General features: G+C 41.8%; 3 protein-coding genes across 6 annotated transcripts; 2 read left to right on the top strand and 1 right to left on the bottom strand.

The window, feature by feature from the left end:
• The first annotated feature begins 230 nt into the window (after nt 1–230).
• On the top strand, nt 231–13,403 carry ric8b (RIC8 guanine nucleotide exchange factor B). Of its 3 annotated transcripts, none has more exons than XM_058076690.2 (10): nt 231–418; nt 808–855; nt 948–1,580; nt 2,919–3,013; nt 4,088–4,238; nt 5,231–5,326; nt 5,886–6,030; nt 6,105–6,249; nt 6,495–6,614; nt 10,620–13,403. In XM_058076690.2, the coding sequence occupies exons 1-10, from the start codon at nt 335–337 to the stop codon at nt 10,744–10,746; spliced, it is 1,644 nt and encodes a 547-aa protein (XP_057932673.2). In that variant the 5' UTR covers nt 231–334; the 3' UTR covers nt 10,747–13,403. The 3 variants fall into 3 exon arrangements, with proteins under 3 accessions (XP_057932673.2, XP_057932674.2, XP_057932675.2); XM_058076691.2 differs by having other exon boundaries at nt 10,623–13,403; XM_058076692.2 differs by having other exon boundaries at nt 10,635–13,403.
• A 34-nt stretch (nt 13,404–13,437) lies between these two features.
• On the bottom strand, nt 13,438–20,903 carry LOC131131731 (NAD-dependent protein deacetylase sirtuin-3). 2 transcript variants are annotated; one of them, XM_058076695.2, is made up of 8 exons: nt 20,698–20,903; nt 15,621–15,822; nt 15,360–15,548; nt 15,051–15,283; nt 14,324–14,424; nt 14,100–14,261; nt 13,829–14,041; nt 13,438–13,759 (listed from the first exon to the last, which is right to left on the bottom strand). In XM_058076695.2, exons 1-8 carry the CDS (start codon nt 20,792–20,794, stop codon nt 13,640–13,642), a joined length of 1,317 nt encoding a protein of 438 aa, XP_057932678.2. In that variant the 5' UTR covers nt 20,795–20,903; the 3' UTR covers nt 13,438–13,639. The 2 variants fall into 2 exon arrangements, with proteins under 2 accessions (XP_057932678.2, XP_057932677.2); XM_058076694.2 differs by having other exon boundaries at nt 13,438–13,762; nt 20,698–20,901.
• A 621-nt stretch (nt 20,904–21,524) lies between these two features.
• On the top strand, nt 21,525–25,339 carry tmem263 (transmembrane protein 263). Its single transcript, XM_058076697.2, has 3 exons — nt 21,525–21,687; nt 23,460–23,528; nt 24,821–25,339. The coding sequence occupies exons 2-3, from the start codon at nt 23,462–23,464 to the stop codon at nt 25,117–25,119; spliced, it is 366 nt and encodes a 121-aa protein (XP_057932680.2). The 5' UTR covers nt 21,525–21,687; nt 23,460–23,461; the 3' UTR covers nt 25,120–25,339.
• The last annotated feature ends 1,321 nt before the right edge of the window (nt 25,340–26,660 follow it).

The raw sequence follows: 26,660 nt of genomic DNA on the forward strand, positions 1-26,660 counted from the left end.
ATGAAAAAATTACTGTGATTCTAAAAACGTGAAAAAGGTTTCACAAAGCATTTCTTTGTATGCATTTCCACCGAAAATGTCACTTGTAATAGTTATTTTACGTATTCGGGCAGTAAAAAGAGAGCTGTTGTAGCTTTGAAGTGAGTTTGGGAATTCCGCTGCCGATAGTGACAATGAAACGCACCAGTGGGAAGCGCCCCTCTCCCGGAAACAGTAGCAGAAGTTCCGTAATGGCAAAACCGACACCCAAACGCACCACGGTAGCCTGGCTGACAGCTAGCTTGCTAGCGGCTCAGTACTAAGAACCGTGTTTGAATTTCTCTTGATAGCCACCATGGACTTGACTAATGTGTTATCGCAGCTCGAAAGTGCCGACGGGCAGGACATTGAAACGCTTCTCCAGGAGTACAATACAGAGGTTAGTTGTTTTGTTTTTTTAACTCTTCTTTTTAGCCAAACCAAACGTAGCTTGCTAACTAGCATCCCTGCTAATTAAGCGGCTTGCTTTAAGTAAGCAAGTCATCCTGATAAGCCTCATAAAGACAAGTAGAGCCAAGTGATATTTAATATTACATATTAGCTTTACTCCGGCACCAATGAATTATGTGTATGTATTTACGTCAGCTATGAGCGCCATAACAGTGGCTGCTTACGTGCAAAATATGCACTTATTGTTGTCAACCACATACTGTAATGCACGTAGTTATTCTGTTCAGTCCTTTCGATTGTTTTCGCCATGTACTTCCACTTCAAAAAGTTGCACCATGACATGCAAATTGTCCACAATAAGCTCTTTCGTTCTTCCAGAACAGCCACACCTTCACTTTTAACCAAAAGGAAGAAACGCTGCGCAGGGTAAGTACTGTAGACAACATCAGTGCATTTTCACTATTGGAAGCACTTCAAAGTCTAATGCGGCATAATAAATGTGACTGCTGCCATTTCAGAAGTTGTGTCAGAGTGTCCTGGTAGTTCTCGGAATGCAGGTACAACCCAGCTGTCAGAAGACGTGCCTGGAAACACTTCGCATCCTCTCCAGGGACAAGTGTGTCCTGGCACCTGTAGCCACCCGGGACGGCATGCTGACTCTGGCCAGGATGGCCCGACTGAACGCTGGAGAGGGGCAGGGTGATGATGACAAGGAGCAACCGCAGGAAAGCACGCTATCAGCAGAGGAGGAGAGAGTGGTGGTGGAGGCCTTGAAGTGCTTGTGCAATGTGGTGTACAACAGTCCTGCTGCTCAGCAGGTGAGCGTGGATGTCAAGCTGGCGTACGGGCTGTGTGCCAGCCTGCACACGGCCCCTGCCTGGCACCACGAGGTGGGCCTGTTCACGCTTCGCCTTCTCTTCCTGCTGTCGGCCCTGAGGGCGGACCTGAGGGGGGAGCTGAGGAAAGAAGGACAGGTGGTGAAGCTGCTCACGGAAGTGATGGAGCACACCCTGGACGTGAGCTGGGACGGCCCCTATGAGGTGACTCGTCCAGATCCTCAGGCCTTGCCCCTGCCTGCAGAGGACAATGAGAGAGCGATGGAGGCTCTCAAAGCCCTCTTCAACCTCACTGTGTCAAATGTTGGTGGCAAGGTGAGTGACGCTAGTTTGCATGGGGGATCACCTTAAACAAAAACCACACTTTTGTTTAGGGTGCAAATATATGACTGGAGAGTGCATAGCAATCATAAGTGATTGAAGTGACTGAAGTACTGTATATATAGTACTTATATTTGGATATTTTATCAACCTAATCATGTTTTTGTTGCTCTTAATGGGGAGTGGAACCTCAGAGGCCAAATGCAAAGTGTCCTGTGCAATTTGTTTATAGTTTGGAGGAGGAAAAAAATAATTCCTTTTAGAAAATAAGACGTTTGAGAAGGCCTAGGTGCAGGATGTGGCCCAACACATAATTTTGTGTGGCCCACAAAACTCCAGGAATAATGTGTGTCAATAATTAACTTCACCTTTTTCCCTATATATATTTATTATAACCCTATAATATATTTGTACTTCCATTTTGACAGAAAAAAATCACTATCATCTGATCAAGACGTTCCAATATTTTTTTGTTATCAAAAATAAATATTTGAATGTTTTAATGCTACCTTGACATTCTCAATAATTTCTCATTTCAAACCAAGTTGTAACTAAAAATACAATAATCAAATGCATGGGAAATTGTATAATAATACATGAGATTATATTCATATATTGACTATTACAAATGACTCTCGGAGGGCACATAACTGCATTGTGGCATTCAATGAAAATGAGTTTAGCAACCCAACTCTAGAGACAAAAAAGTCTAACAAGTAGTTAAAGTTGCTGTCCTGTTTTGGCATCAAACTACACTTATTATTAACCAAACAATATAAGAACACCACTAACTAGCATATGTAACCAACAGTGGTGTAGAAGAACATATCAAACAAATAAATGTTTATATTTGTCACAATTTAAAGTTAAACTTTGTAAACATTTGACATAAAATGATTGACGTTCATGGTTTTTACCCACTGCTGTCGTATACGCAGACATTTCTGTTGCACTTACACAACAGAAGTCTCAGAGAAGCCGTCAACAATTGGCAGTTATTGTCTGGTTATGATACATTCAATGACATTGAACTTTAGTAGCCAAACTTTGCCACATCGCTATCATTAGCTGACAACAAACATAAATAATGCACATATGTGTTTAATGTAGGATGTGACTTACAATGTTGGTGCACGATGCAAGATGGCGGAAAATACACGAAAGTTATTCAGAAAAAAGGCCTATTTCTCACCCAGTAGTTGCAAATGGTGATTAGTTAATGTACAAACTGTAAATTTGACAGCCCTAATATATACAGATTATGTTTTACATATATTTTGAAGATGGATGAAAACCTTTTGTGTGATTTGTTTTTTCTTTCTTTTTTTTAAGGAGGACGACCACCAGTACAGACTCATGGCTGCCATTTTGCGCCACCTGTTGATGTTAAGGACTGAGACAGAGGAAAAAACAGAGGAAGCGCACAGGTGAGAAACTTGCAGCTAATCATTCATTCATCTGCTTGCACTCATGTTGTATTGTGGGCTAGGGCAAAAGGAGGCCATTGAAAACTTCGCTCTTGTGATATGGAATAAATGTACAAATTACCTGCATGTAATTGGACAGTAATATTGTACTTGGAGGGACGTTTGTTAACCTCTCTCATCTAATGTATTTTAAGAGATGACCTCTCAATCCCCAAGCTGAGCTCGGCTTTGAAAGCTTAGTGACCGCTCAGAAACTTGACTGCATAATAAGCTAATGTCTTAGGAGCCCAGGTGCTGCAGACTGAAGCACGACACAAGCGAAAGACGCACACACGCCAATCCAAACGATTGCTCTAACTGCTGCAGTTTTGACAAAAGAATACTGTGCACACACTTGGAGAACTGTAGTCCAACTTGTCTTTATAAAATTGAAATAATGATACATTTTCATGAGGGATGTCTGATATTTGCTTTTTTGCTGAAAGCCGATATTGTCCAACTCTCAATTTCCGATACCGATATGTGTAAAATGACACATCTCCTTTGGTGGAATAAACACATGTTGTATACAACATTTTTAAAAAATATTGTTTTTCATATTCGCTTGGGGGGAAATCAGATACTGATATCTAATTTTTATACTAATATCATACAGATAATTTTCGGACAGGCTGCACAGTGGGCGAGAGTGGTTGGCGCGCAGGCCACACAGCTAGGAGACCTGAGTTCGATTCCACCCTCTGCCATATCTGTGTGGAGTTTGCATGTTCTCCCCGTGCATGCGTGGGTTTTCTCCGGGTACTCCGGTTTCCTCCCACATTCCAAAACCATGCTAGGTTAATTGGCGACTCCAAATTGTCCATAGGTATGAATGTGAGTGTGAATGGTTGTTTGTCTATATGTGCCCTGTGATTGGCTGGCAACCAGTCCAGGGTGCACCCTGCCTCTTGCGCAAAGACAGCTGGAATAGGCTCCAGCACCCCCGCAACCCTCGTGGGGATAAGCAGTAGAAAATGAAATAATTAATTCTCGGACATCCCTAATTTTCTGTGCTTCTCTGCCGCGAACCCATAGCCACGCCGTCAACCTGCTTAACAACCTGCCCGTGTCCTGCCTGGATGTCCTCATCGACCTGCCCGTACAAGGAGGACTGGAGGCATACGGGGGTAAAAACATGGACGCCATACAGGTGTTACTGGACTTCATGGAGAAACGAATAGACAAGGTAAAGCTCATCCTGGATGGCAGTACACACTCGGGGTGTCACAAGACAAAGCGATGCAGGAGATTAGGTCAACGAGAATGAGATGAGACAAGATTTTAACTTTTTAAGAAAAGGACAATGAAAAAATATATGACAATATATTGCAATCTACTAATTAAATATTTATTTCGTTACATTCCTCCGCACTTTGTTGGCACTCACCTTCACCTACCAAGAAAAAGAGATTATATGGCTGTAAAAAGGGCTCACTCCATTCATGTCATTGTAAACCCTCTTCCTGTCTGTTTTGAGGTGGGAGACGAGACACTAAAACAGACACAACTGCACATGGCAATATATTGGGGCCGACAAAATGATCAATTTAATTTCCATTTGTTGTGTAATTAATTATATAGGTACAATATATAAATATACGTATATTTACAAATTACATATTTCTTTCTGAATAACAAATCTTGTTTCGTTTTAATCTCGCGAGATCTTGTGACACCCCGAGTACACACATTAGGTCAGCTCATTGTCTGATATATCCTACATCATACATACCTCATATGATGTATGATTACATATATTTTGTCTATGATTATCACCGCAAGGTAGGAGGTTCTGTGTTCTGTTCGGTTCTGTTTCGGTGCTTGTCCCAGAATGTATTTTTGTAAGTCAAAACGTCAAAACAGCCTTTTCATACAGTATATCTGAATTAAAGGGTCGTATATTACAAATCAGTCTATGAAGAAGAAAATAAAAAATGCAAAGGGTTTTTAGGTAAAAGTAATTGTCCAAAAAATATTTTGAAATCGATGCACCCCGCAACACCGGCATGTCATCTTCAGTTTCTATCAACCACACGATGCAGCTGCTAAGTTAGTAAGTCCTAGGAATCTAGTACTAGACTCTAGTACTGCATTGCTGGATGACCTTTGCTGAGGTGTGGAATCTATTTCAAGCTTATTTAGATTGCTGATATGCTGATTGAAAGTGTTTGTTTTCAGGGCTCCAACTACAAAGAGGGGCTCACTCCGGTGCTCAGCCTACTGACTGAAGTATCCAGACACCACAGAGAGATCCGCAGATATATCAAAGCTCAGGTACAGTAGGTTTTTCCAAAACTGGTTTACTTCATCGTATAGGTTTGGTTTTAAAGGGGACCTATTATGCTCATTTTTTGCCCATTTGTATGCAGTTGTGGACTCCTATAGAGCAGCTTCATATGATAACCTGCACAGAAAGCTTTCTCGAGCTTCCAGAATCTGCACCTATTCCAGCTGTATTTCCTTGGCTTTTTGTTTTATTCCACCCATGGCCTGCCTCCGGACCCGCCCACTCCGCTGTGATTGGTCACACTCTGTGATAACACAGTGAAATCTTCACAGTGCAGCAGAGCGGGCAGGTCTTCAGCTTGTATTTGGGAACGGCCATATAAGGAAGTCTGGCTCACTGTGACATCACAGGGAGCAGGTGTTAGAAAAAACTCTTTACTCAACCATTCAGAGCATCCCAAACTTTTTGTCTCACTTTCAAATGTGCAAACCTCATTATCTGAAACTTTGGCATAGTTTAAGACAATAATACAACATTGTAACAATATTTATAGGTCAGAAGGGTGGAAAAAAGTTCCCTTTTTAAACTGTGCAATTCCATTCCCAGGTACTTCCACCACTCAAAGATGTGAAAATCAGGCCTGAAGTAGGCACCACCACCAGGAACAAGCTCGTCCGCCTGATGACTCATGTGGAGATGGCTGTCAAGCAGGCGGCTGCTGAGTTTCTCTTTGTTTTGTGTAAAGAAAGTGGTAAGGAGGGGTGCGGGTGGAAGAGGGCAAGTCGAGGAAGGAAGTAAGAGTTGACATGTTGTGTTGTCGTCCAGTGGACAACCTGTTGAAATACACAGGTTATGGAAACGCAGCAGGACTCCTTATGGCTCGAGGGCTGCTGGGAGGAGGCAGAGGAGAGACGGAGTACTCGGAGGATGAAGACTCTGACACAGAGGAATACAAAACTGCCAAACCTTTGTGAGTGTCCATTGATTTAACCCCGATAAGCGTTTTAGTATTAAGAGTTTTAGTATTAATTGAGCAAAATGTGTTTTTTAGGTTGCAGTGTACTTCACTGCATCATACTGAGAGCTGCTTGTAATATTTTGGTACCCTATTTATCAAAATAAGGGCTAAAAAAATAGCAGCAGAAAAGCAAAGTGATATGTCAAGATTTGACATGTTGCTATCCTGATTGATGTTATCCATATCCTGTACCCTAGCATCAACCCTATCACTGGTCACGTGGAGGAACCCATGCCCAATCCCATGGAGGAGATGACGGAGGAGCAGAAGGAATACGAAGCTCAGAAGCTTGTCAATATGCTGGACAAGTTGTCAAGGTAACAAAGACCACAGTCTGCAACTCTTATTTTGTTGATGTGTAAAACTGTACTGTGCATCAGAATGGAGATATTGGTTGAAGACACAACTAAAGTCCTCTATCAGACGTGTACATCTGTAAAATGTAAAATTGCTGTAGATGCCTTGTATCAGAGAGAGTGTAACAATAAGTAGTACGGGAGGATACACATGGTAGCAACACTAGCATACCGACATGAGCTTCAGTGCTAACATTACACTCACATTTTAAACAGCAGCGCCACGCTAGGTTAGCTAATTCACAGAGGAAAAACAGAATGATCAAACTGTCAGCTTCCATGTCTGTAGCTGGTTGATGTACAGTTGGAAGACCAAGATTTATTTACCTCCACAAAGTGCAAGCACTTTGTGTTCTAAATAATTATTTAGATTTTGATGACATTTTCAGGACAGAAAAGGGATGTGGAAGAACTGATTACATATTGGGGATGATCCGTATCACCGTCTGGATCCAGGAATTTTTTCAAGGATTCTTTAACATTGTGAAATAGGACCATCTTCAGCATTTGTACAGATCTCAAAAAATGGTTAGAGCAAAAACAAAAAATACCGGACAAGTGTCCAACAGGTTATAAAATATCAAAGAATGATCAAAAAAATGTAGGATTATTATTTTGGTGTGAATCACAGTATGGGGGAATTATGGTGCTTGGCGGAGGTCTGCGCTCTCTGAGTGCTTTTCTAGTTTAAGATGTGCTGCAAAGCCTTTTTTTATACAGGGCTGTAGGCTGATCTACTTGGGGGTGGATGTGAGGTGGTACCTTTCATGAAAAAGAAGGATTTGCCTTCATGATATCATGAAAAGCCTGAACCTCAAAAGCAACTGTTTGAATGCTGCGAGGAATATGTTTGAGTCTAACATGCTCAAAAATTTGGGTTAATTCATTTTAATTTGGTGGCATTTTTGTTTCTGTCATATATTTTGTCCAAATCCCAAATGATATGCCCTCAGGGGCCTTCAACTTTAGAGGTTCCTCAGTATTAAAGTGTACAAAGGCTGTTAGTCATTCTGCTAACATTTTAACAAGCAGCAGGGAGGCACTTTGCTGTATATTAGCGTTGACCTTTCCTGTGCTAGCATTAAAACAAAATGATACTTTGCACAAAAGTCACCGGTGAGCTTTGCTCCCTGCCAACCGAATCATCCGAGCAAGAATCTCCCTTCTTCGCTTCAATTAGGCCCAGCCGACTTCCAGCACACAGCCGCATTCAGAAGGAGTAAAATGGAAGCAGTGCCGTTATTAGGACTTCATTAATTAGGCTCCACCCAAGTGGCGGACCTGTCAGTTCAGATTTCTTTTTCATGCATTCATGTTTTAATAATCCTGAGTGTGCTGACTTTATTCTTGTCAGTCAGAGCAGCCAATCAGTCGGCCATGCAAGGAGAAAGGCAAGCTGGGACAGAATGTGTGCAGAGGAAGAAGGTGAATAATTGTTGGGGTGGGGTGGTGAGCTGTAATGAGGAACGTGGAAGATTCCTTTCCTTTTTATCCTCAGCATGACGAGTCCAAGACTCTCAGGAGATGAGTCAGAGAGCTGGAAGAATGTTGTCCACTAACTGCTTAACTGCTTGTCCAATTAGCGCATATTCGGAACCAGACACCTCTTACACCTACCTGCTTTTCTTTGTGTGTGTGTGTATGTGTGTGTGTGTCATTAATTGGAAGATGATACAGTTTGTTCACAATACACACCTCTCACACAAGTTAATGAGCTATACCAAAAATTGTTGTGTTCATCAACAAAATAATGTTCACTTTTGGCCACATAAGACGAAAATTATTGTTGTTTGCATTGTTTTGGAAATGCACTGCATCATACTGAGAGCTGTGTGTCATGTTAGCACTGTAGCTTACATAGCTAGTGTTGCTACCATTTGTGTCCTCCTGTCCCCCCCTTAGGGTCACCAAATGTCCCTTGAAAAACTGTCTGGGTCGTGGATGAGATCCTGCCCCAAGTACAGGAGTTTAAGTAGCTTGTGGTTTTATTCACCAGTGAGGGAAAAATAGAATGCAAGATAGACAGTCAAATTGATGCAGACTTGATATCGGTCCGTTGTGGTGAAGGAGAGCTAAGCCAAAAGGCAAAGCTTTGTGGTACTTTAGGACAAGATTGCGGGTACAAGTGGCCGAAAATAGTTTTCTCTGTAGGATGGCTGGGCTATCCCCATGAGAAAAGGTGAGAAGCGAGAGACTCTGAGTCGAACCATCTGTGTTCGAGGCATGTCCGAGCAGTCCAGTAGCAGGCCTTGGGGCAGACCCAGTACATTTTGGAGAGACTGTATCCCCCCATTGGCCTGGGAATGCCTCTGGATCTGCCAGGAAGTGCTGGACGAAGTGGTCACTGGGAGGGAAGTCTGGGTCTCCCTGCTTAGGCTGCCACTCAACCGTGGATAAGTTGGTAGCAGATGGATGGATGGGCGTATTTAGCAATACATTTTTTTTCAAAATTTGACAACAAAAGTACATGTCCCATATCGAGCTGAGCAGAAAGCGATTTGTCAGACATTGCTGAAGTCTGCCACAATCTGATGTTTTTGTGTGGAAGTGTCTTAAGATGTGAAAAGAAGAAAGATATCCTGTGAATTAAGATCATTATGGAAGAAGCATTGAAGACAACCAAAAGCGGAAAGATGTTCTGTACGTCCTCTTTTATTGAGAAACCTACTTCCGGATCGGATTTGGTATCCAACATATATGACTGCATGTTAAAAGCATTTAAAAAGAATCACACTTTATCAGCTCCTGTAAAGTTGGCTTTGCGGCTACTGGCGCATAATACGTTTCCTTTAATACATGATTACAACAAATATCTAAATATTACTACCTAAATGGAAGAGCAGGCAGGCACACAGCTATGTTTACAGTCACATGCATACTACCAGAGTCTTAAGTAGCCTGTGTAACATCCAAAGGATGCTTACTGGATGGCAAACACCATATGTATATGGCATCTGTTGCATTAGACAAGTGCAGAGTTCCAGTGTACTGTATATGTAAAGAGTATGTTTTGTAGAAACGGCACTGTTCCATTTACCTCTTTCAGTTAAATGTCAAAAAGTTAAGTCTGCTTATGGACAATTGTGAGATGAGTCATCTTGGCAGGAGTGGTGTGTCTCTCTCACACACACACACACACACACACACACACACAGGATGTATAATTGGATTAGGATGAAGGGGCAGTCGTGGCTTTGAGGAGATTATCCAGAGTGCTGATCCTGTAATTAAACTGCCACAGAAGAGGAGGGGGAACAAGCGGGTGAGGGGTTATTCTCCAGACTAGAGCCAGCGTCCGTGAAGGAGGTGGTGGGTGTCGCCATGTCGTGGTCGTGCAAAAACCCTCTTAAGACTGCTTCCTGGAACACCCTTAGTTTACATATACAGCATATTTATAGGTTATCACATGGTTTGTCTGGTATCAGGCCAGGTATCATGCCCCCAAGTGTCAGATACTGGATACTAATCATGAGCTTATTATCACATACTATTTAATCGAAAGACCATTTTGTTTCCAGAAAATGTTCAGTTCATTACATGTATTATATCTAAACAGTGTAAACACAATAATTGCAAAAATATTTCAACAATAATATTTTATCAACAGTCTTATCTTATCAATGTCTGACAATTAAAGTTCCATGAATCAAGTTTTGGGTTTTTTGGTGACTGGAGAAGTACTAGGAATATTTATAGTGTGTGTTCACGCTCGTGCGCTGTTCTCTGATTGGTTGTTTCATGGGCACGATACCAGAGCATCGCGCTCTGAGTGGACAGCTACGGGGGCTGATACTGGACATGGTTAAACTCTATATTTTATCAGTATCACTGCCCTGGGCTTTGACACAGTATCATTTCAGCCTTTTCCCGTATCATTCATGGGCGCTTTCTAGGGTACAGGGACAATTAATACTGTAGTATGTGATAAATAAACATAGCAATATTTTGTCTTGTTTGACTCATCAGCAGTTGTGTCTACAGGCAGAGCTTGATCCGTCCCATGGGTGTCAAGCCAGATGGGACATTAGCACCCCTTGAAGAGACGCTCCGTGTCCCGCATGGAGAGAACTCCGGATCGGACTCTGATGAGTAAGAACACTTTGCCGCATTTTGAGGGGTGTTCGGCCCAGAAAGAAACCACTCCCCCTCTACTAAAGCTGTGTCACACTTCAGTGGCTGGATCTTTCAGACTACCCAATGGAGGTGGGTTCTGTATTAGACGACACAGTTGAGTTGAACCAGTGTCTCTTCTCGGAAAGCAAGCATTCAAATCTTTTTGGGTTCTGACGGCACACAATTAACGGTGGTTCAGGGTGCAGACAAGTCCGAACACAGTATTTTGACCTCATAAATCTAGTAACTTTGATTAATTACTACAGCGTATGCTTGGATATGGGCGGCACGGCAGTCGAGTGGTTAGCATGCAGACCTCACAGCTAGGAGACCAGGGTTCAAATTAAGAAATTCTTAATTTCAGGTGTATTTTATTCAGGGACATTTAAAAAAAAGGTCATGTTGACAATTGTTCATACCCTATGTTTACTAAATCCAATGTCTCTCTTTAAGAGTCAATAGCATAGCATAGCACCTAGCAGACCTCACAGCTAGGAGACCAGGGTTCAATTCCACCCTCGGCCATCTCTGTGTGGAGTTTGCATGTTCTCCCCGTGAATGCGTGGGTTTTCTCCGGGTACTCTGGTTTCCTCCCACATTCCAAAAACATGCTAGGTTAATTGGCGACTCCAAATTGTCCATAGGTATGAATGTGAGTGTGAATGGTTGTTTGTCTATATGTGCCCTGTGATTGGCTGGCGACCAGTGCAGGGTGTACCCCGCCTCTCGCCCCCGTGATCCTCGTGAGGAAAAGCGGTAGAAAATGAATGAATGAATGCTTGGATATTAATAAGTGTGGCAGCTGTTCAACTTTGTTGGAAAAAAAAACATCCACATAGTATCACTCTCTGACACTGAAAACACCAAGGTAGGTTGGATTGCAAGGTTTATAGTGTATGTAAAGCACTTCCATATGACATTTATCATCATTCATATTATTAATGTCATAGTCTGATTGGCTTCTGGGTGCTCTGGGCACACAGCTTTTCTCCAAATGAGAACTCTCATCACAAATTAATATTGCACGATCTTGTGACACCCTTACTAAACACCCATACGCTGTCCATAGCTACTAGTTGGGCATATCTACATGGATTCTGCAGATGAGATATGCTGTGATTATAACCATGCATTATAGATACATTACAGAGGGTACATACAATGAGTGGTAAAAATGGAGCACCACCAAGATCACCATTTGCATTGGGCAAGTTGGGAGATCCAGCCCCTTCAGTGTGGAACACAGCTAACATGGGGTGGAGAGTCTCCACCCCAATAGTGGGCCTGGTTGTGACTCAAAGCAGTTATCAAAATGGACTTTACCGGAGTACTTGGCTGGAGGCCTCACTGTTGCACCTTTTGTCTTTAATTTTAAACGTTCCTAAATTGAAGTTTTTTCCAAATAGTTTTATTGCAAAGCTGATCAGTCATTCCTTCACTTTATTTTTTTTTGTAGTACTACTTGGTGTTACTGCTACATATTTTGTTCAGCCATACTGCATATCTGATACACGCACACAAGTTAAACACAATGTCATCATATGAGTGGAATACGCCTGCTTAGAACAGTCTGAGTTGGAATGTACTGTATTTAGTCACTGTGAATTGTTTTTGAAGCTCTCAAGTGAGCCTTATGCTGGTTTATGGTTTTTGCAATGGATGTTTCACACCGGCTCTGCGCAGCTGTAAAAGAGCAGAAGTACCACTGTAATTTCCGAACTGAGCGCACCTGAATATAAGCCACACAACGCGTATGTAAAGGAAAAAAAAATGTTCATCTATAAATGTCAGATGTCCACATCATATGTTTTTTTGGTACAAAGATTTTTTAAAACTTTTAATGTTTTCTCCCCTAATGGTTCGTGCTTAACAATAGCCCACCAGAAAAGTCGCTGTCATCGCCATCTACATCCTCCTCAGTTTTCCTCAGTGTCAGAACTGAACAGCCCCCAAATTCCCTCATCATGCACCCTGCCAGTCTTTTCTCCCTCTTTCACCGTCGCTCCCAGCGCTATCCCAGTAAATCCCAGCTTGCTGGCCTCCCCACCACGTAGCAGTTTAGCCCCTGAAACCCGCTGGCGACAGTAGACCCACCAACACCACTCCACACTGCCAAGATCCAACAGCAGACCAGCAGCAACCGCATCACATGCACCTATCCACCCTGTTTTCCATAAAAAGGGCATGCACACAAAGCGCACAATGACTGCACCAAAGCACATGAGATATCCCGAGACCAGAACATCACCACAAATTAACCACACCGTTGTATAAACTGCAGGGTTCACAGTCAGAAAAAAGTAGCTGTTCATATAACGGAAATTACAGTAATACAAAAAAAAGCTATGGTCATGAAGTTTAAAGATATACACAATTCTAAATACAACACCACCGGAGGCCTAAACAGTTATACAGTACATTCCTTCCATCCATTGGAATTGTTTATTTCCACTTGTAATCTCCAGCATATTTCTTGCATGTAATTTTATCTCTCTGTTTGGTAAGTATGTGTGTTTTTTTTTTCAAGGAGAGGAATGTGTTCTTTTTGCACACTTTTACATGATGTAATCATCACTATTTATTTCATGTAGTGAAGCTATCACTGGGGAAAAAAATACAATAAAGTGTTTAATTAAAGGTTGTTCATTATTTTGATTACACAACAAACACATTGTAGACATAAGGTTTATTAAATATTGTTTAAAATACAGTGTTTATATCAGAAGAACAGCTTGATAAAGAGTGGACAGTAGATTTTTGTGATACAAGTGCTTAAAATGGTGAGCTTGTTTTTCCTTTTGTACACATGAACCTCACTAAGAAATGAGGAAATAAGATTAAGATCAATATGCATGTCTCCAACTTCTCGCCTGTCAGTTGCTAGGGCAGGATGATGCTGAACATTTGCTGTCCGTGTCGGAGTCTGACCCCTCGCTGCCACTAAGGCCGGCTCTGCTCCTACACGGGATGGTGCTAACCAATGTTGGGATGAACTGCTGAGAGAAACGGGATCACACCAGTCAGTTGTCTATTTTAGAAACGGGTTCAAAGAGATAGCTCACCTCTTGTTCCTGACTCTTCATCAGCTCTTCTATGTCATTGTTCCAGCCCAGCATTTCAGCAAACCTCCGCACCGTGTTCGCCAGGTCGCCCAGTTCCATGTGGTCCCCCCTCCGCAGCGGGACCCTCTCAAATGGACCCACGGCGTGTCGGTTAAGGAGGAGGCGGGGCACCGTGGAGCGCAGTGTATTCACCAAGCTGGCAAAAGGCTCAATCTGAAACATGACTGATTTAATAATTGCATGGTGGAGCTCATAGTATTAAACAAAGCACCTGTAGAGACGTTCCCATGATGATGAGTAGGTCTGCTTTGGGGAAGTCTTTCGTGTGGAGAAAGTACTTTTGAGGAAGGTCCTCACCAAAAAACACAACATCTGGTTTGACTGTTGCGGTGCAGAAGGTGCACTTGGGGATGTTGCCGCTCATGATGATGTGCTAGGAGACATAAGATGTTAAAAGGTGCAGATGTAAAAAATGTGAGTGATGGCAGAATGTACCTTTGCATCCTCTGGCGGGTAAGGCGTGTAGCACAGGTGGCAGGAAGCGGTGGCAAAACTGCCGTGAGCTTCGACAAGTTTGTCATCTGGGATTCCACACACTGAGGAGAACATGGAGAACCATTATTAGTAATCGATCCCAGTGAGCTTTGTTTGATGCATTTGCTTTCTGCCTAGACGGGTTGCCCTCAGGCTCCATTGGTTTTGAGACTGGAATTTTTTTTTTAGATTATTTAAGAGAATATTTGAAAATGTATCATGGTTAGTGGTTAGTGCGCAGACCTCACAGCTAGGAGACCAGAGTTTAATTCCACCCTCGGCCATCTCTGTGTGGAGTTTGCATGTTCTCCCCGTGCATGCGTGGGTTTTCTCCTGGTACTCGGGTTTCCTCCCACGTTTCCAAAAAACATGCTAGGTTAATTGGCGACTCCAAATTGTCCATAGGTATGAATGTGAGTGTGAATGGTTGTTTGTCTATATGTGCCCTGTGATTGGCTGGCGACCAGTCCAGGGTGTACCCCGCCTCTCGCCCAAAGACAGCTGGGATAGGCTCCAGCACCCCCTGCGACCCTCGTGAGGAAAAGCGGTAGAAAATGAATGAATGAATGAATGAATGAAACAAAAATGATGCTGCTAGTAGCAATAATTGATCACTCATTTTTTGAGCGGTATTGGGTCAAATCCCCCTCTTAGTGTCGATTGTCACTTAAAAGATTACATCATTCACCTTTCTCCAGGCCGTCAATGTTCTGCGTGTACATTCGCAGCAGCAGGCCTTTGTGGTGCAGCATGCGGATGAAGTAGTGTATGTAGTTAGGCTTGTGGTTTCCTGGATAGAGCGCCTTGGCCAGGGAGAAGAAAGGATGTGGGTCGTTGGAGAAGTAGTCGATGTTGAAAATGGCTTCTGGATACGGGATATTGTAGGCGTCCAGGTTGGCATACAGGCCTGTTCCTGGAGTTCTGAGAAGGGCAAAGAACATCTTCTCGGAGGATGGGCTCTATTGTGACTATTTAGAAGTTTAAAAGAAACGCTAACCTGAAGTCGGGAATCCCACTGGGGGTGCTGATTCCAGCTCCAGCCACCACGACCACATTCTTACAGCGGCCCAGCTTCATCAGCTGGGCCACAGCGGCCAGACCATTGCAGGATTTGGTGGCAGAAGAGCCATTCGGAGCTGACCCTGGCTGGGAGGCTGCAGGGGTTGTTTTGGTCTGCTTTGCTTCACTGGTGAGGAGGTCAAGACGCAACAGTTTTCCACAAAAACACCATGTGTGGGATTATAAAATTTTTCCTCACCTTGCAGGCCTTGCTTGTCTGTTCACGGTCTTCTGGCTGAGGTCCTGATCCAGGTCCGAGTCTGGCTGCTTCCTTCGCTTTTCCAGTCCAGAATCCTGGCACTGAGAGGGCTGTGCAGTACTGGAGCTGCGTGTTCGTCGAGCGATTGCAGGCCGCTGGGATCTTTTATCCGCGTTGGACTTGGACTTGTTCATCCCAGCACCTGGAGTCAAGACAAAAGTAAAAAAAATACTTGTCATGAATAATATGCACTTTTGACTTTCTTTCTTGTCTTCTTCTTAGCATGCTAATTCCTCCTCCCTCTCTACCGTCACTTTCCCATATTTCCGTTAAGAGTGGAATGATCTATTCCCTATGCTGTGAAATGCTTTAAAGCCACTAACTGCTGAACAAAAGCTAATGACTGCAATATATTTAGTAGACCCCCCCCCCCACTCATCTACCCCCCTTCCAGGACCACCTTTAGCCATCTCTCACTTCTCAGGCTATGCTAATACAGTCCACAGCTGTGGCAGCTTTACTGTTCAAGGAAAAGCAGAGAGGTTAGCTGAGGGGCAGAGGTAACAAAAAAAAGAGGACCAAGATTGACCATGTGTCAACAAACCCAGCTGGAGGACAGAAAAAGAGGATGCCCCCCACTCTCACTCTCTCCCTCTGTAGAGATAAATGATACAGAGGCAGGATACAATAAAGAAGGAGCAGAGGTAAGGAGGAGACCCCGCTTTTTCAAAGCTAGGCTGGGCGGGTAGGAATGAGAATGATCAGTGAAGAAGCAAACAAAAGGACATCAAACATGGCTGCTTCAGCGATAAACCCTCAGCGCTGCTTCTCCAGATGCACCAGGACAAGATTATACAGTGACATAGATCTAGATTTGTTTCACCTGAACTGATGCATTTATACAAGTAAGTATAATAGTGGCCAGGGACCATTTAGACCAGGGGTCTCAAACACGCGGCCCGCAGGACACTAGTTTGAGGCCCCCGCCTTGATATGAAAGTTTAATGTTAGTGCGGCCCGAGTTTGATATGGATGCTGTATGGTATCATGTACCCAGAAAAAATTATTACGTTTGATTAATGTTCATGGTTCAAGGTTAAATAACTGTTAAATAAATAGTTATCCTCCATATCCGTGTGGAAGTGGTAAGTTTTTGGCTATTTAAGTTTAAAGGAAATAACTTGAAGGCTACCGTTTAGGTCGCTAGCTCTCTAGTTTGCGAGTTAGCATGTGTCTCAAGACCCTGCAGTTGCGCAATATGTTGTAAATAAAAAGAGTATAAATGTGACTATAGTTGTGTTTTGTCATGTCTACAGGGCTCTAATAATGCTTTGTTAATTTTAATCTGAAAAAAATAATTTGTCTACCCACCAACTATATGTAGTTTCTTAAGTTTTTATTATTTGCCGTTTTATTATTATTATTATTATATTTTATTACTGATTGATTGATTTTCTTTACTCTTGATTTGTTTATTTATTTTTCATCTTATTTTGTGTAGAAAAATTAAAATATTTGAGAACAGTGGAATGTTTTATTAGAGCTTTTCTTGTAGAAAATTGGAACTGAAGCAAAGTTAATTCATTTTTCTGTTTTTAATAAATGCGTTTTTTTTTGTTTTTTTTTTTTTTTTTGGAAAACCTGATGCGGCCCAGTCTCACCCAGACCCTAGCTCCAGTGGCCCCCAGGTAAATTGAGTTTGAGACCCCTGATTTAGACCATTTGTTTCGGTTAGAGTTGAACTTTCTGGAACTAATTAATGACGCTCAGCAAGGTTGCACTCTATAACATTTGTGAAGCCCCTATGTGTTGTATTGAAAATGCTTTGTAAAACATGCTAGCATATAATAGAATCGGAACTGGATAACATACATACACTCAGTTTTAGTATGCTAACACAAATGATCAGTGACTTATGGACAATCATTTACAAAATCCTGCCTTTTCCTCTGCAAGGATGCTTTGCTTGATGGCGTCCATATTTTCCAAATGTCTTGCTCAAATTTTTGCTCAAAACTGTTTTGCTAAAATGTGTTTAAAATTGTTAGGGCAGGTGTTTTGTAGGGCACATTGAGACGGAATTTTTACCCATTTTCAGACACTCAAATCTTCATTGCCTTATTTAAAATGCAATAACCCCCCCCCAACACACACACACACTACTGTTCTTTTTGGAGCTCATCCTAAAAAAAACTATTAAAAAACAGCAGGATGCCGAGGTCATCTTTTGTCAAGGGATCCCCTCACTCAGACACTGACGCTGAGTACAGGCGATAAATCAGCCGCCTACTTATTAAGGTGAAAAGAGTAGAGGTCATCAACTCACATCTTTCTTCATTTTTTTAAAGACTATCTCTGCATGCTTGGCTCTAGTAGAGCACCTGTGGCTGGGAAGTCAAAAACAACTGGCGAGAGAAGGCCAAATAGTGTTACAAATGCTCTTACCATTCTTTTAATGATAAAAGAACCCTGGTATAAATGACAAAAGGCTTTAAAAAGGATTTGAGTGAGCACCCCTTCCACTCTTGTTTGGCCTTTAACACAGTTTGCTCTAACAGTTCTTCACAGTGGAGAAGTCAAGGCCCCGATGTGCCACCAAAGCACTGGACCACCAGCAGTGTGGAGCTGCACTGATATCATTAGGATCTGACCTAGAACACTGGCCACACTTCAGCGCTCACTGTTATACAGCCCCTTACCCCCCCCAAAAAAGAGCCAATGTCTTACCATTTCTGTGGCAGGACTCAAATAATATTAGTATGTAAAAACAAAGTACATGCAGTAGATACTGTATTATAGTCATCCATTGGGTAAACAAACGCTACACCTCCAATAGATGCAACCCCCCTTGGTACAACAAGGTGGCTAATAAAGCACATTAGTCATACAAAAGAAATGATACTGCATGATAACACAGTTGCGTACAATAGATACAAAAACACATCTAGCATCTAAATTACAAATTAACGTGATGTTTCCGCCAAGGAACATTCCCATTCATGTCACCAGATCATCATCCTGGGGGTGCTTGTCCTTAGTGTTTAACCCCCTCCACTTATTTGGTCCCCCCCCCCCGCCCTACCCAAAAAGAGAGATGGCAACAGGCGGCTTGGTCGCCATGGAAACCTGTTCATCATTTGGCTGGAGTGACAACAGCTCAATGTTGTGTCTCCCCACCTGCTCACTAATGACACATCGCTGTGTGTAGTGCCTTTGTGCGGCTCCCCTTCCTTTGACACACAAAGCCCCGCTCGTGCTAATTTGTGTTAGCATATTGTCTGGTCTTCCCGAGGGGAAGGAGGGCAGCTAATGACTCTTGTGCCTTGTTATTCCTTCGTCTTAGTCTAACTGGAACATACTTAAAAGATAGGCTGGTTACTGTTTTTTTTAATTTTTAAAACATTTTCAAACAATAAAAAAAGGTCTTGAGATACTTTTTCACATCACAAAATGTTGACATATTTGCTTTAAAAAACACAATTTGGTAATTTCAGTATAAAGTGGTGTGAAAAAGTGTTTGTCTTCAGCTCAAACAAATGTAAATATTAGTAAATGACAACACAAAAGTCAGTTTGTAAATGAAACTTCATTATTAAGGGAGGAAAAATCCAGACCTGCATGGACCCCCGTTAAAACACAACTGTGGTTTATCACACCTGATTTCAATATTTCAATTCATCCAACCACCTGTTCTCAATCAAGAAATCACTTAAATAGGAGCTTCCTGATAAAGTGGAATATACCATAAGATCCTCAAAAACTAGATATAATGCCGCAATGTAAAGATATTCAGGAAGAAATGAGAAATTATGTTAATTGCCGGAAAGTGGGAAAATTGCTGGTTTGGACTGCTTACACTGGACCTTTTAACAATGGACTAATCATGGAGAAATAAAGCTGTAAGTGTGATTTTTAACTTGCGTATGTCTGGATGTCAGTGACTGTGTTGCTGAGAAGGCATACGACAATATTATTTCAGCAACAAAGTAGCGTTCCTGTATCAGCTAGAACAGGAGCCTACAAACATTAAGGATCATCTAAATTTTGCCAAAATTCCCAAAACCTATATTATTTTAGAAGGTGTGTGTCCTAGTAATGCCGCAAAAAGACCATCATACTATCAGCAAAATATGGTGTGATTGTCTGGGGCTCGTTTGCTGCTTCAGGGCTTGGAAGTCTTGTTGTGATGAATGGAACCATGAATTCTGCTGTCTACCAAAAAACTCCTGAAGGAGAATATCCGGCCATCTCTTCGTGACCTCAAGGTGAAACTAACCTGGATACTACAGCAGGACAATGATCCAAAACACACAAACAAGTCCACATCTGAATGGATGACAAAAAACTAAATGAAGACTTTAGAGTAGCCTAGTCTAAATCCTGACCTGAATCCTATTGAGATGCTGTGGCATGACCTTAAAGGGCAGTACTGGAAAACCCTGCACTGTTGCTGAATTACAACAAGTCTACAAAGATGAGTGGGCCAAAATTCCTCCACAGCACTGTAAGAGACCCACTACTCGGCCTGTCACGATAATAAATTTTGCACAGTGTCAGAACCAGTGAAGTGAAACAATTATAGAAAATAGCTGTTCATAATTTCACTTTGAGAATTTTTTAACACTTTCTGTATAAAGTATTTGGTTCTGCTCTGTGTAATCTTTAAAATATACAATAACATACAATTTTTTACTGATTCCTACTGACCAAATAAGGTTTTCTTCGGTACCAGAGAGGTTAGACTGCCCTCTGCTGTAATCACCAAGTCATTACAAGTTCATGATACACTTGGGGACATGCATGTTTTCTTTGCATTCGCTTTCAAACACACAAATAGCCAAACACACTACAAGAAAAACAAAACTGTTCAACTGGTTATTTTGTTTTGAAAAGCTGTCGATATTTGGCTCCGTTTTATGTCCAGTTACATTGAACATCCTTCACACACACGACACCATTTAAATGACCCCAAATGACTACAAAGAGCCCTCTTTTAATGTTAACTAGAGATACATGCACATTGTTTAGCTGTGGTGATTATGTCAGAACAAAACCACTTCTAACACAATGAAGGTACCTGTTGTCTCCAGAGTTGAACGTTTGCGGGAACAAACAGACGGCAACGACGTGTCGACCAGGATGGAAAAATATGTTAAAATGTATTTTAAAATCATCCAGAATTACTTGTTTGTTTGTTTTTTTTTTAAAAAAAAGCAAGGACCAAATGTCTGTCGTTATTTGTTGCTTCCGGACACGAATGAAGCCATTACAAACACAGGCGGGAAAACGGGGGTTTGAGTCACGTGATATATTGCTTCCGATTCGTAGCCGGAAATGCAGATAAAGCCATTACGCATCCATAGCTACGTGTTTAAACTGAATAATAACATTGACCATTGTTTTTTTTTTGCTTAATCTTACCCCAAAACAAAAGTATAATCCTTTCCACGAAGCGCAAAAAAGATTACATTTATAAACAAGGGGTCACGTGGTATTACACCCCTCCCATTCCCAACCGAAAACTAGGGTAACAAAATAAAATGACAAAAATGCTACAGGGTAATATGCATATACATATACATAACAAATATACACAATTGTACTACAAATGTGTTCGCAACTTTTTCAACACAACAAACATGTTATTTATTAAGTGAACATTGTGACAAATCTGCTCAGTTGAGGTGTTATTCTACAATAAACAAATGACAACGATCTTCGATTGAAATCGATCACGATAACAATAATCATTTCCGTTTGCCAAAGATTGGCAGATTGTAAAGACTTCCGGTGCTATTTTTTCCCACAAACTACAATACATTAAATATAATTTTTAATGTAAAGTGTGTGTGCGTGTGTGTGTCTATCTGTCAGGCAGTCGGGGGCGGCGGGGGAGGGGTGGAGACTTATCTCGTCCCCATTGAAAAAGACATCAACTGACAGAGGGAACGTTTTGATCGGCTGCATCAACAGACGCGGAATTATTATTATTATTATTATTTCAACGTTATTTATTACACTACCCAGCACATCTCACCATTCTTCCTCGTAACTGTAAAAAAATAAGGTAAGCAGCGCCATATTGTTTCAACTTAGTTCACGAGCAGGATGTCAGCCATAACAACTGCTGACAATAACATTGGCGTTATACTTTTTATTGTTTTAATAAAAGAAGAAAACAAGGCCACAACTCTTATTGCTAGTGGTTCACAAAGTTGACAAAAACAGAATTAAATAAATGTATTCATCGAATGTGGGGCTCGATGAGGCTTAACGTACAGTGTAGTGGCGTGTGATCTCGAACATTATTTGGTCCCAAAGGTACTATACAAACACAGATAATTCTTATCTTATCTCTTAATATTCAATTAAAGGGCACTGAATGGGGGAAAAAAGTAGTAAGCAGACGCTACCATAAAAGTTAGCTTTTGACCGCTTTGCTAGCATAAGTTGTTTACGAGTGATGCTCCCACCCGCAGTTATTAACGCCTTTTTATGCCGACATGTAATACAAGTAATGTTATGCAATACTTTAGTTTGATTAACTTTTGTCTCCACGCCTCGGTTTGAACAGGTCTTCCGAGTTTTTGGATCAGCAACAGCACACCCCAAAGCAAACACTACTACTGTTGCAAACTCTTTCAGGACATTTTTAACTAATATTTTGTGGCGAAACTGACCAAACTTTTACTAGAAACTCTATGCATAACCTGCACAATATAAAGAGATCCAACACAAGTTGAGTCTTGCAAATTGTCCTGCAATAGCACAGAAATGCAGTTTTGATTGACAGAGGTTATTGCAACAGTAGATGCACTGTTTTACTTGTAGGTGGTGTGACACTTGCCTGCATCATAGTCTTTGACAGTGGCAATTGCTTTTAAACTGTAAACACGGTAATCTACTGTAAAAGCAGATGGGAAAGACACATCCATAGTTGTCAAGCGAGAAAACATGTCCCCTTGGTGGAGGCACAAGCAAGCTCATACATATGCCTGACAGTCCCCTTCGAGACAGATTTTCTGACAGTTCAGCGTCAAAGAGTAGCGTCCATGCTGTTTGTGTGAGGGTAAATGTTATTGTATAACTCTAAATACAATTGTATATACAATTGGTTTGGATTAAATCAGCGAAGGAGTGTCACACCACCTACAAGTAAATCAAGAGTGCAGTTCATTTTTGGCTCAGTGGCATCAAGACATCAATAAAGGGGACCTATTGTGCTCATTTTCAGCCCTTTGCATTGAGTTGTGGACTCCTATAGAGCACCTACACGCAATCACCAGCACATAAAGCTTTCTCAGTCTTCCAGATACTGCAGCGTTTTCATTGATTTCCTGCTTTTGTTTAATTTATTCCAGTCGCAACCCGCCTCCAGGCACGCCCACTCCATTTTAATTGGTCACACTCCCAAGCGCTCCCGAGGACTTACGGATATATAGATCCGCGTTGACCGAGCGCTGGTAATCTGCAGCTCATATAAGGAGGTCTGGATCACATTGACGTCACAAAACTTGGTGTTAGGAAAAACTCTATGAAACCAACTTCATCAAACCTCATTATCTGATGCTTTGGCTTTGTTTGACACGATAATACAGCATTCTAAACAACATTTATAGGTCAGAAAAGTGGAAAAAGCATAATAGGTTCCTTTTAGCAACCCCACTGAACACAATTGATTGTCATGACCATCACCATTTCTGATACTTTTGTCCATGCGGTGTATAAAACATAAAACAAACTAATGCTTTTTATTTGGATGCATAACATGTCTGCAACTTTTGGCTCTTTAATTATATGAATATGTAAATGTTTTAGTAATTGTCTCACTTATTTCAGAGATGAGTCAGGCAGAGCAGGTGCTCGAGGACACACCTGCTAACCTCAATGACAAACCAGTTGATTCAGGTCAGTGAAACCGTTTTTGTTTTCTTAATTTTCAGCCATATTGTAAGATTAATGCACGTCATATTGTACATTGGAACATGTGGAGATCTTTCCTTCACTTTGTGTTATGAACATACAGTCTCTTACAATGCAAATATGGCCATCCATATTTTTACAACAGTACTATATCTCAAAGAACAATACAAAAAGTAAACTTAAGAGTAGTCATTTGACAGCTCATATAGCAATGTAGATTTACAATGCACTGAAAATGAGTCAACACACAGCCGTCGTTGTTTAATTAGCTGGCAACACAAGTGAGTAGCAAGATAATTGTGTCCTGTCTACAGTCAAGCATAGTGGTAGTACCATTATGGTTTGGGGCAGCATGAATGCTGCTGGCACTGGTGAGGTCCGGTGCATTGAGGGAAACGAGAATTCCTGCATGTACTGTGACAGTATGAAGCATCCCATGATCCTCTCCCTTGAGAAACTGTTCTGAAAGGCAGTTTTCCAACAAGATAAGGAGCATAAACACACCTCCAAGATGACAAGTGTCTTGCTGAGGATGCTGAAGGTGAAAGTATGTCTCCTCCAGACCTGAACACAAATGAGCGCCTGCGAGGCATCCTCAAGCAGAAGGAAGGTGGAGGAGCACACTGTCTAACATGCACAAGATGTGGAAGTGGAGTGGAAGAGGATTCCAGTAACATCTGTGCAGCTCTGGTCAAATGTCACACCCAAGAGGATTAAGGCACTGCTGCAATAACCACGGTGCTTGACCTTAAATATTCACAGTTTGGACTCGATTTGGATATGTTCATTGTAAGGTGTATTTGCGTTGCTAACTGTTTAGACCACATATGTCAAGCTCAGGACTGGGGGCCAAATCCGTCACACGCTGCAATTTTATGCGGCCTCCGGAACTGTATCATTGAGTGTGGCCGCCTCATGGACTTAATCAAAGAAAGTGTAGCAGCGAGTAAGCAAATCCTCCAGTGTTAGCTAGTCTGGCATTTGGATTTTTAATAAATATTCTATACAGTGCAATAAAAAAAAAATTAAGGACCTACTGGAAAGATGCACATCAAATAATCTTCGTATGTTCTGTTGTGATTTCATATAGTGATCCACTACAGTATATTGCAGCAGCATTTTGCTGTTTTTAAGGACTAAATCCCAAACTGCTTTTTAAACATCCTCTGTATGACAGGGGTGTTTTTAAGGACCTATTGCAAAAATGCAGGGCATAGGTTACCAGTTTATTTTACAGTACATTTAAGTTACATGTCACATTTATTGGTTCCCACCAGACACCCTCAAAGAGCACCCACAGACTCAGACGGGCATGTTGGGCAGGTTGGCGGGAGGCTTGTACGGTGCCACCACGGGGGCCTTAGGAGCGACCGTGGTTGGCGTGACGTGGATCGGAGGAAAGAGCCTGGACCTCACCAAGACGGCTGTCAGCTCAGTTGCCGCCGTGCCCGCAGCAGGTGTGGGACTGGTCAAGGGAGGAGTTTGCGCCGTAGCTGGCGGCGTGACAGCCGTCGGTTCTGCCGTGGTCAACAAAGTTCCGATCAGAGGATCCAAAAAGAAGGATAAGTCCGACTGAGGGGAAGAGGAGACGGAATTCGCACCAGTGATGTGTTGGCCATGCTCTGTTGGCTCAGTGGCAGCAACAGGAGGCGAACAACACAAGACTCAATTTTGTTTGAATGTTTTGTTGTAGGTTTTGTGCTTTGTGTAATTCACTTTCTATTGTAATAATCATGTTTTTGTAAACTGCAAAATATAAAAAGCTCGGAAAGACTTGGTCCAAATAAAAATGTCCATGTCTATTTTGAAGGACTGTTTTCACTGCAAAGTGCACCAGCAAACATTTCAATTTCATCGGTTTGACAATCAGTCATAAGTGGTCATTAATTACTCAGGTCTGGTTTTTCTTCACTATGTGTTCCTTTCAAACTGTCCAGGGTGTACCCCGCCTCTCGCCTGAAGACAGCTGGGATAGGCTCCAGCCTGACCGTGACCCTACTGAGTATAAGTGGTACAGAAAATGTATGTTCCTTTCCCAAACCAATTCACAGTGATTAACAAAGGATTAACGTATGTACGTACAGTATTGTTACAAACTTGAGTCCCACAAGACACGATCAGAAGTACTTCAGCTTGCTAAAAGGAACAGGGTCTTTAATTCTACAAGGAATAGCCAACACTGAACTGAACAGTGAATCGGGGTCACGAGACAGAACGCTGATTACAATTACGGTGCAAACACGCAGGTTCCACAGGCATGCTGCGAAGCCAGAATCTTTTGGTGCCAGGTAAGCAAGAAAAGTTTATGTTCTGAAGAACCTTCATGTTCTTAGTTGAGTTGAGTTTGAGACCCCTGATGAGTGGCTTCTGCGGCGCTGTCATATGTTTTCTCTTTGTATTTTAGTCAGCTTTGTCTGGAAGTGAACCCCCTCTTTCTTTTAAAAACTCATGTTGCATCTTTGATTTTAGATGACATATACACAATAATTGTGGTTAAAAAATGTTTATTTCGGGCGGCACGGTGGACAAGTGGTTAGCGTGCAGACCTCACAGCTAGGAGACCAGGGTTCAATTCCACCCTCGGCCATCTCTGTGTGGAGTTTGCATGTGGGTTTTCTCCGGGTACTCCGGTTTCCTCCCACATTCCAAAAACATGCTAGGTTAATTGACTTGTCCATAGGTATGAATGTGAGTGTGAATGGTTGTTTGTCTATATGTGCAGATATTAGTTCTTTTTGATTTTCCCCTTCAAGGTCCATTCATTTTTCTTGGATCCATTCCATTTGGTCCAGCATTTCAATCACCGCTTCCCTAGCATTTGTTTTCTTTTTCATGTCTGTTTTGGCGAGTAGTAAATTTGTGTCATGTGTCTCATTTAAGAGCTCTTATCTCTGAATATTTTGTTTTGTCTTTGTGTTTGCTAGCCTCGCAAGCTCATTACCTTGGTCTTGCTAGAGTTAGCTTCCAGTTGAAATGTATGTAGTGGGTTTGTTATGTCTTATTTTGGAGAGCAACAACTACACGTATTGCTGTGATCTTAATTACGAGATTATATCCAGACAATCAAAATAGCCTGTATTTATTATAATTTACAGTGGACAATTATAGGGAAAAAGG

This window comes from Doryrhamphus excisus, linkage group LG1, assembly GCF_037039965.1.
Source record: "Doryrhamphus excisus strain RoL-2023G ecotype Guam linkage group LG1, RoL_Dexc_Guam_v1.1, whole genome shotgun sequence".
Classification (NCBI taxonomy): domain Eukaryota; kingdom Metazoa; phylum Chordata; class Actinopteri; order Syngnathiformes; family Syngnathidae; genus Doryrhamphus; species Doryrhamphus excisus.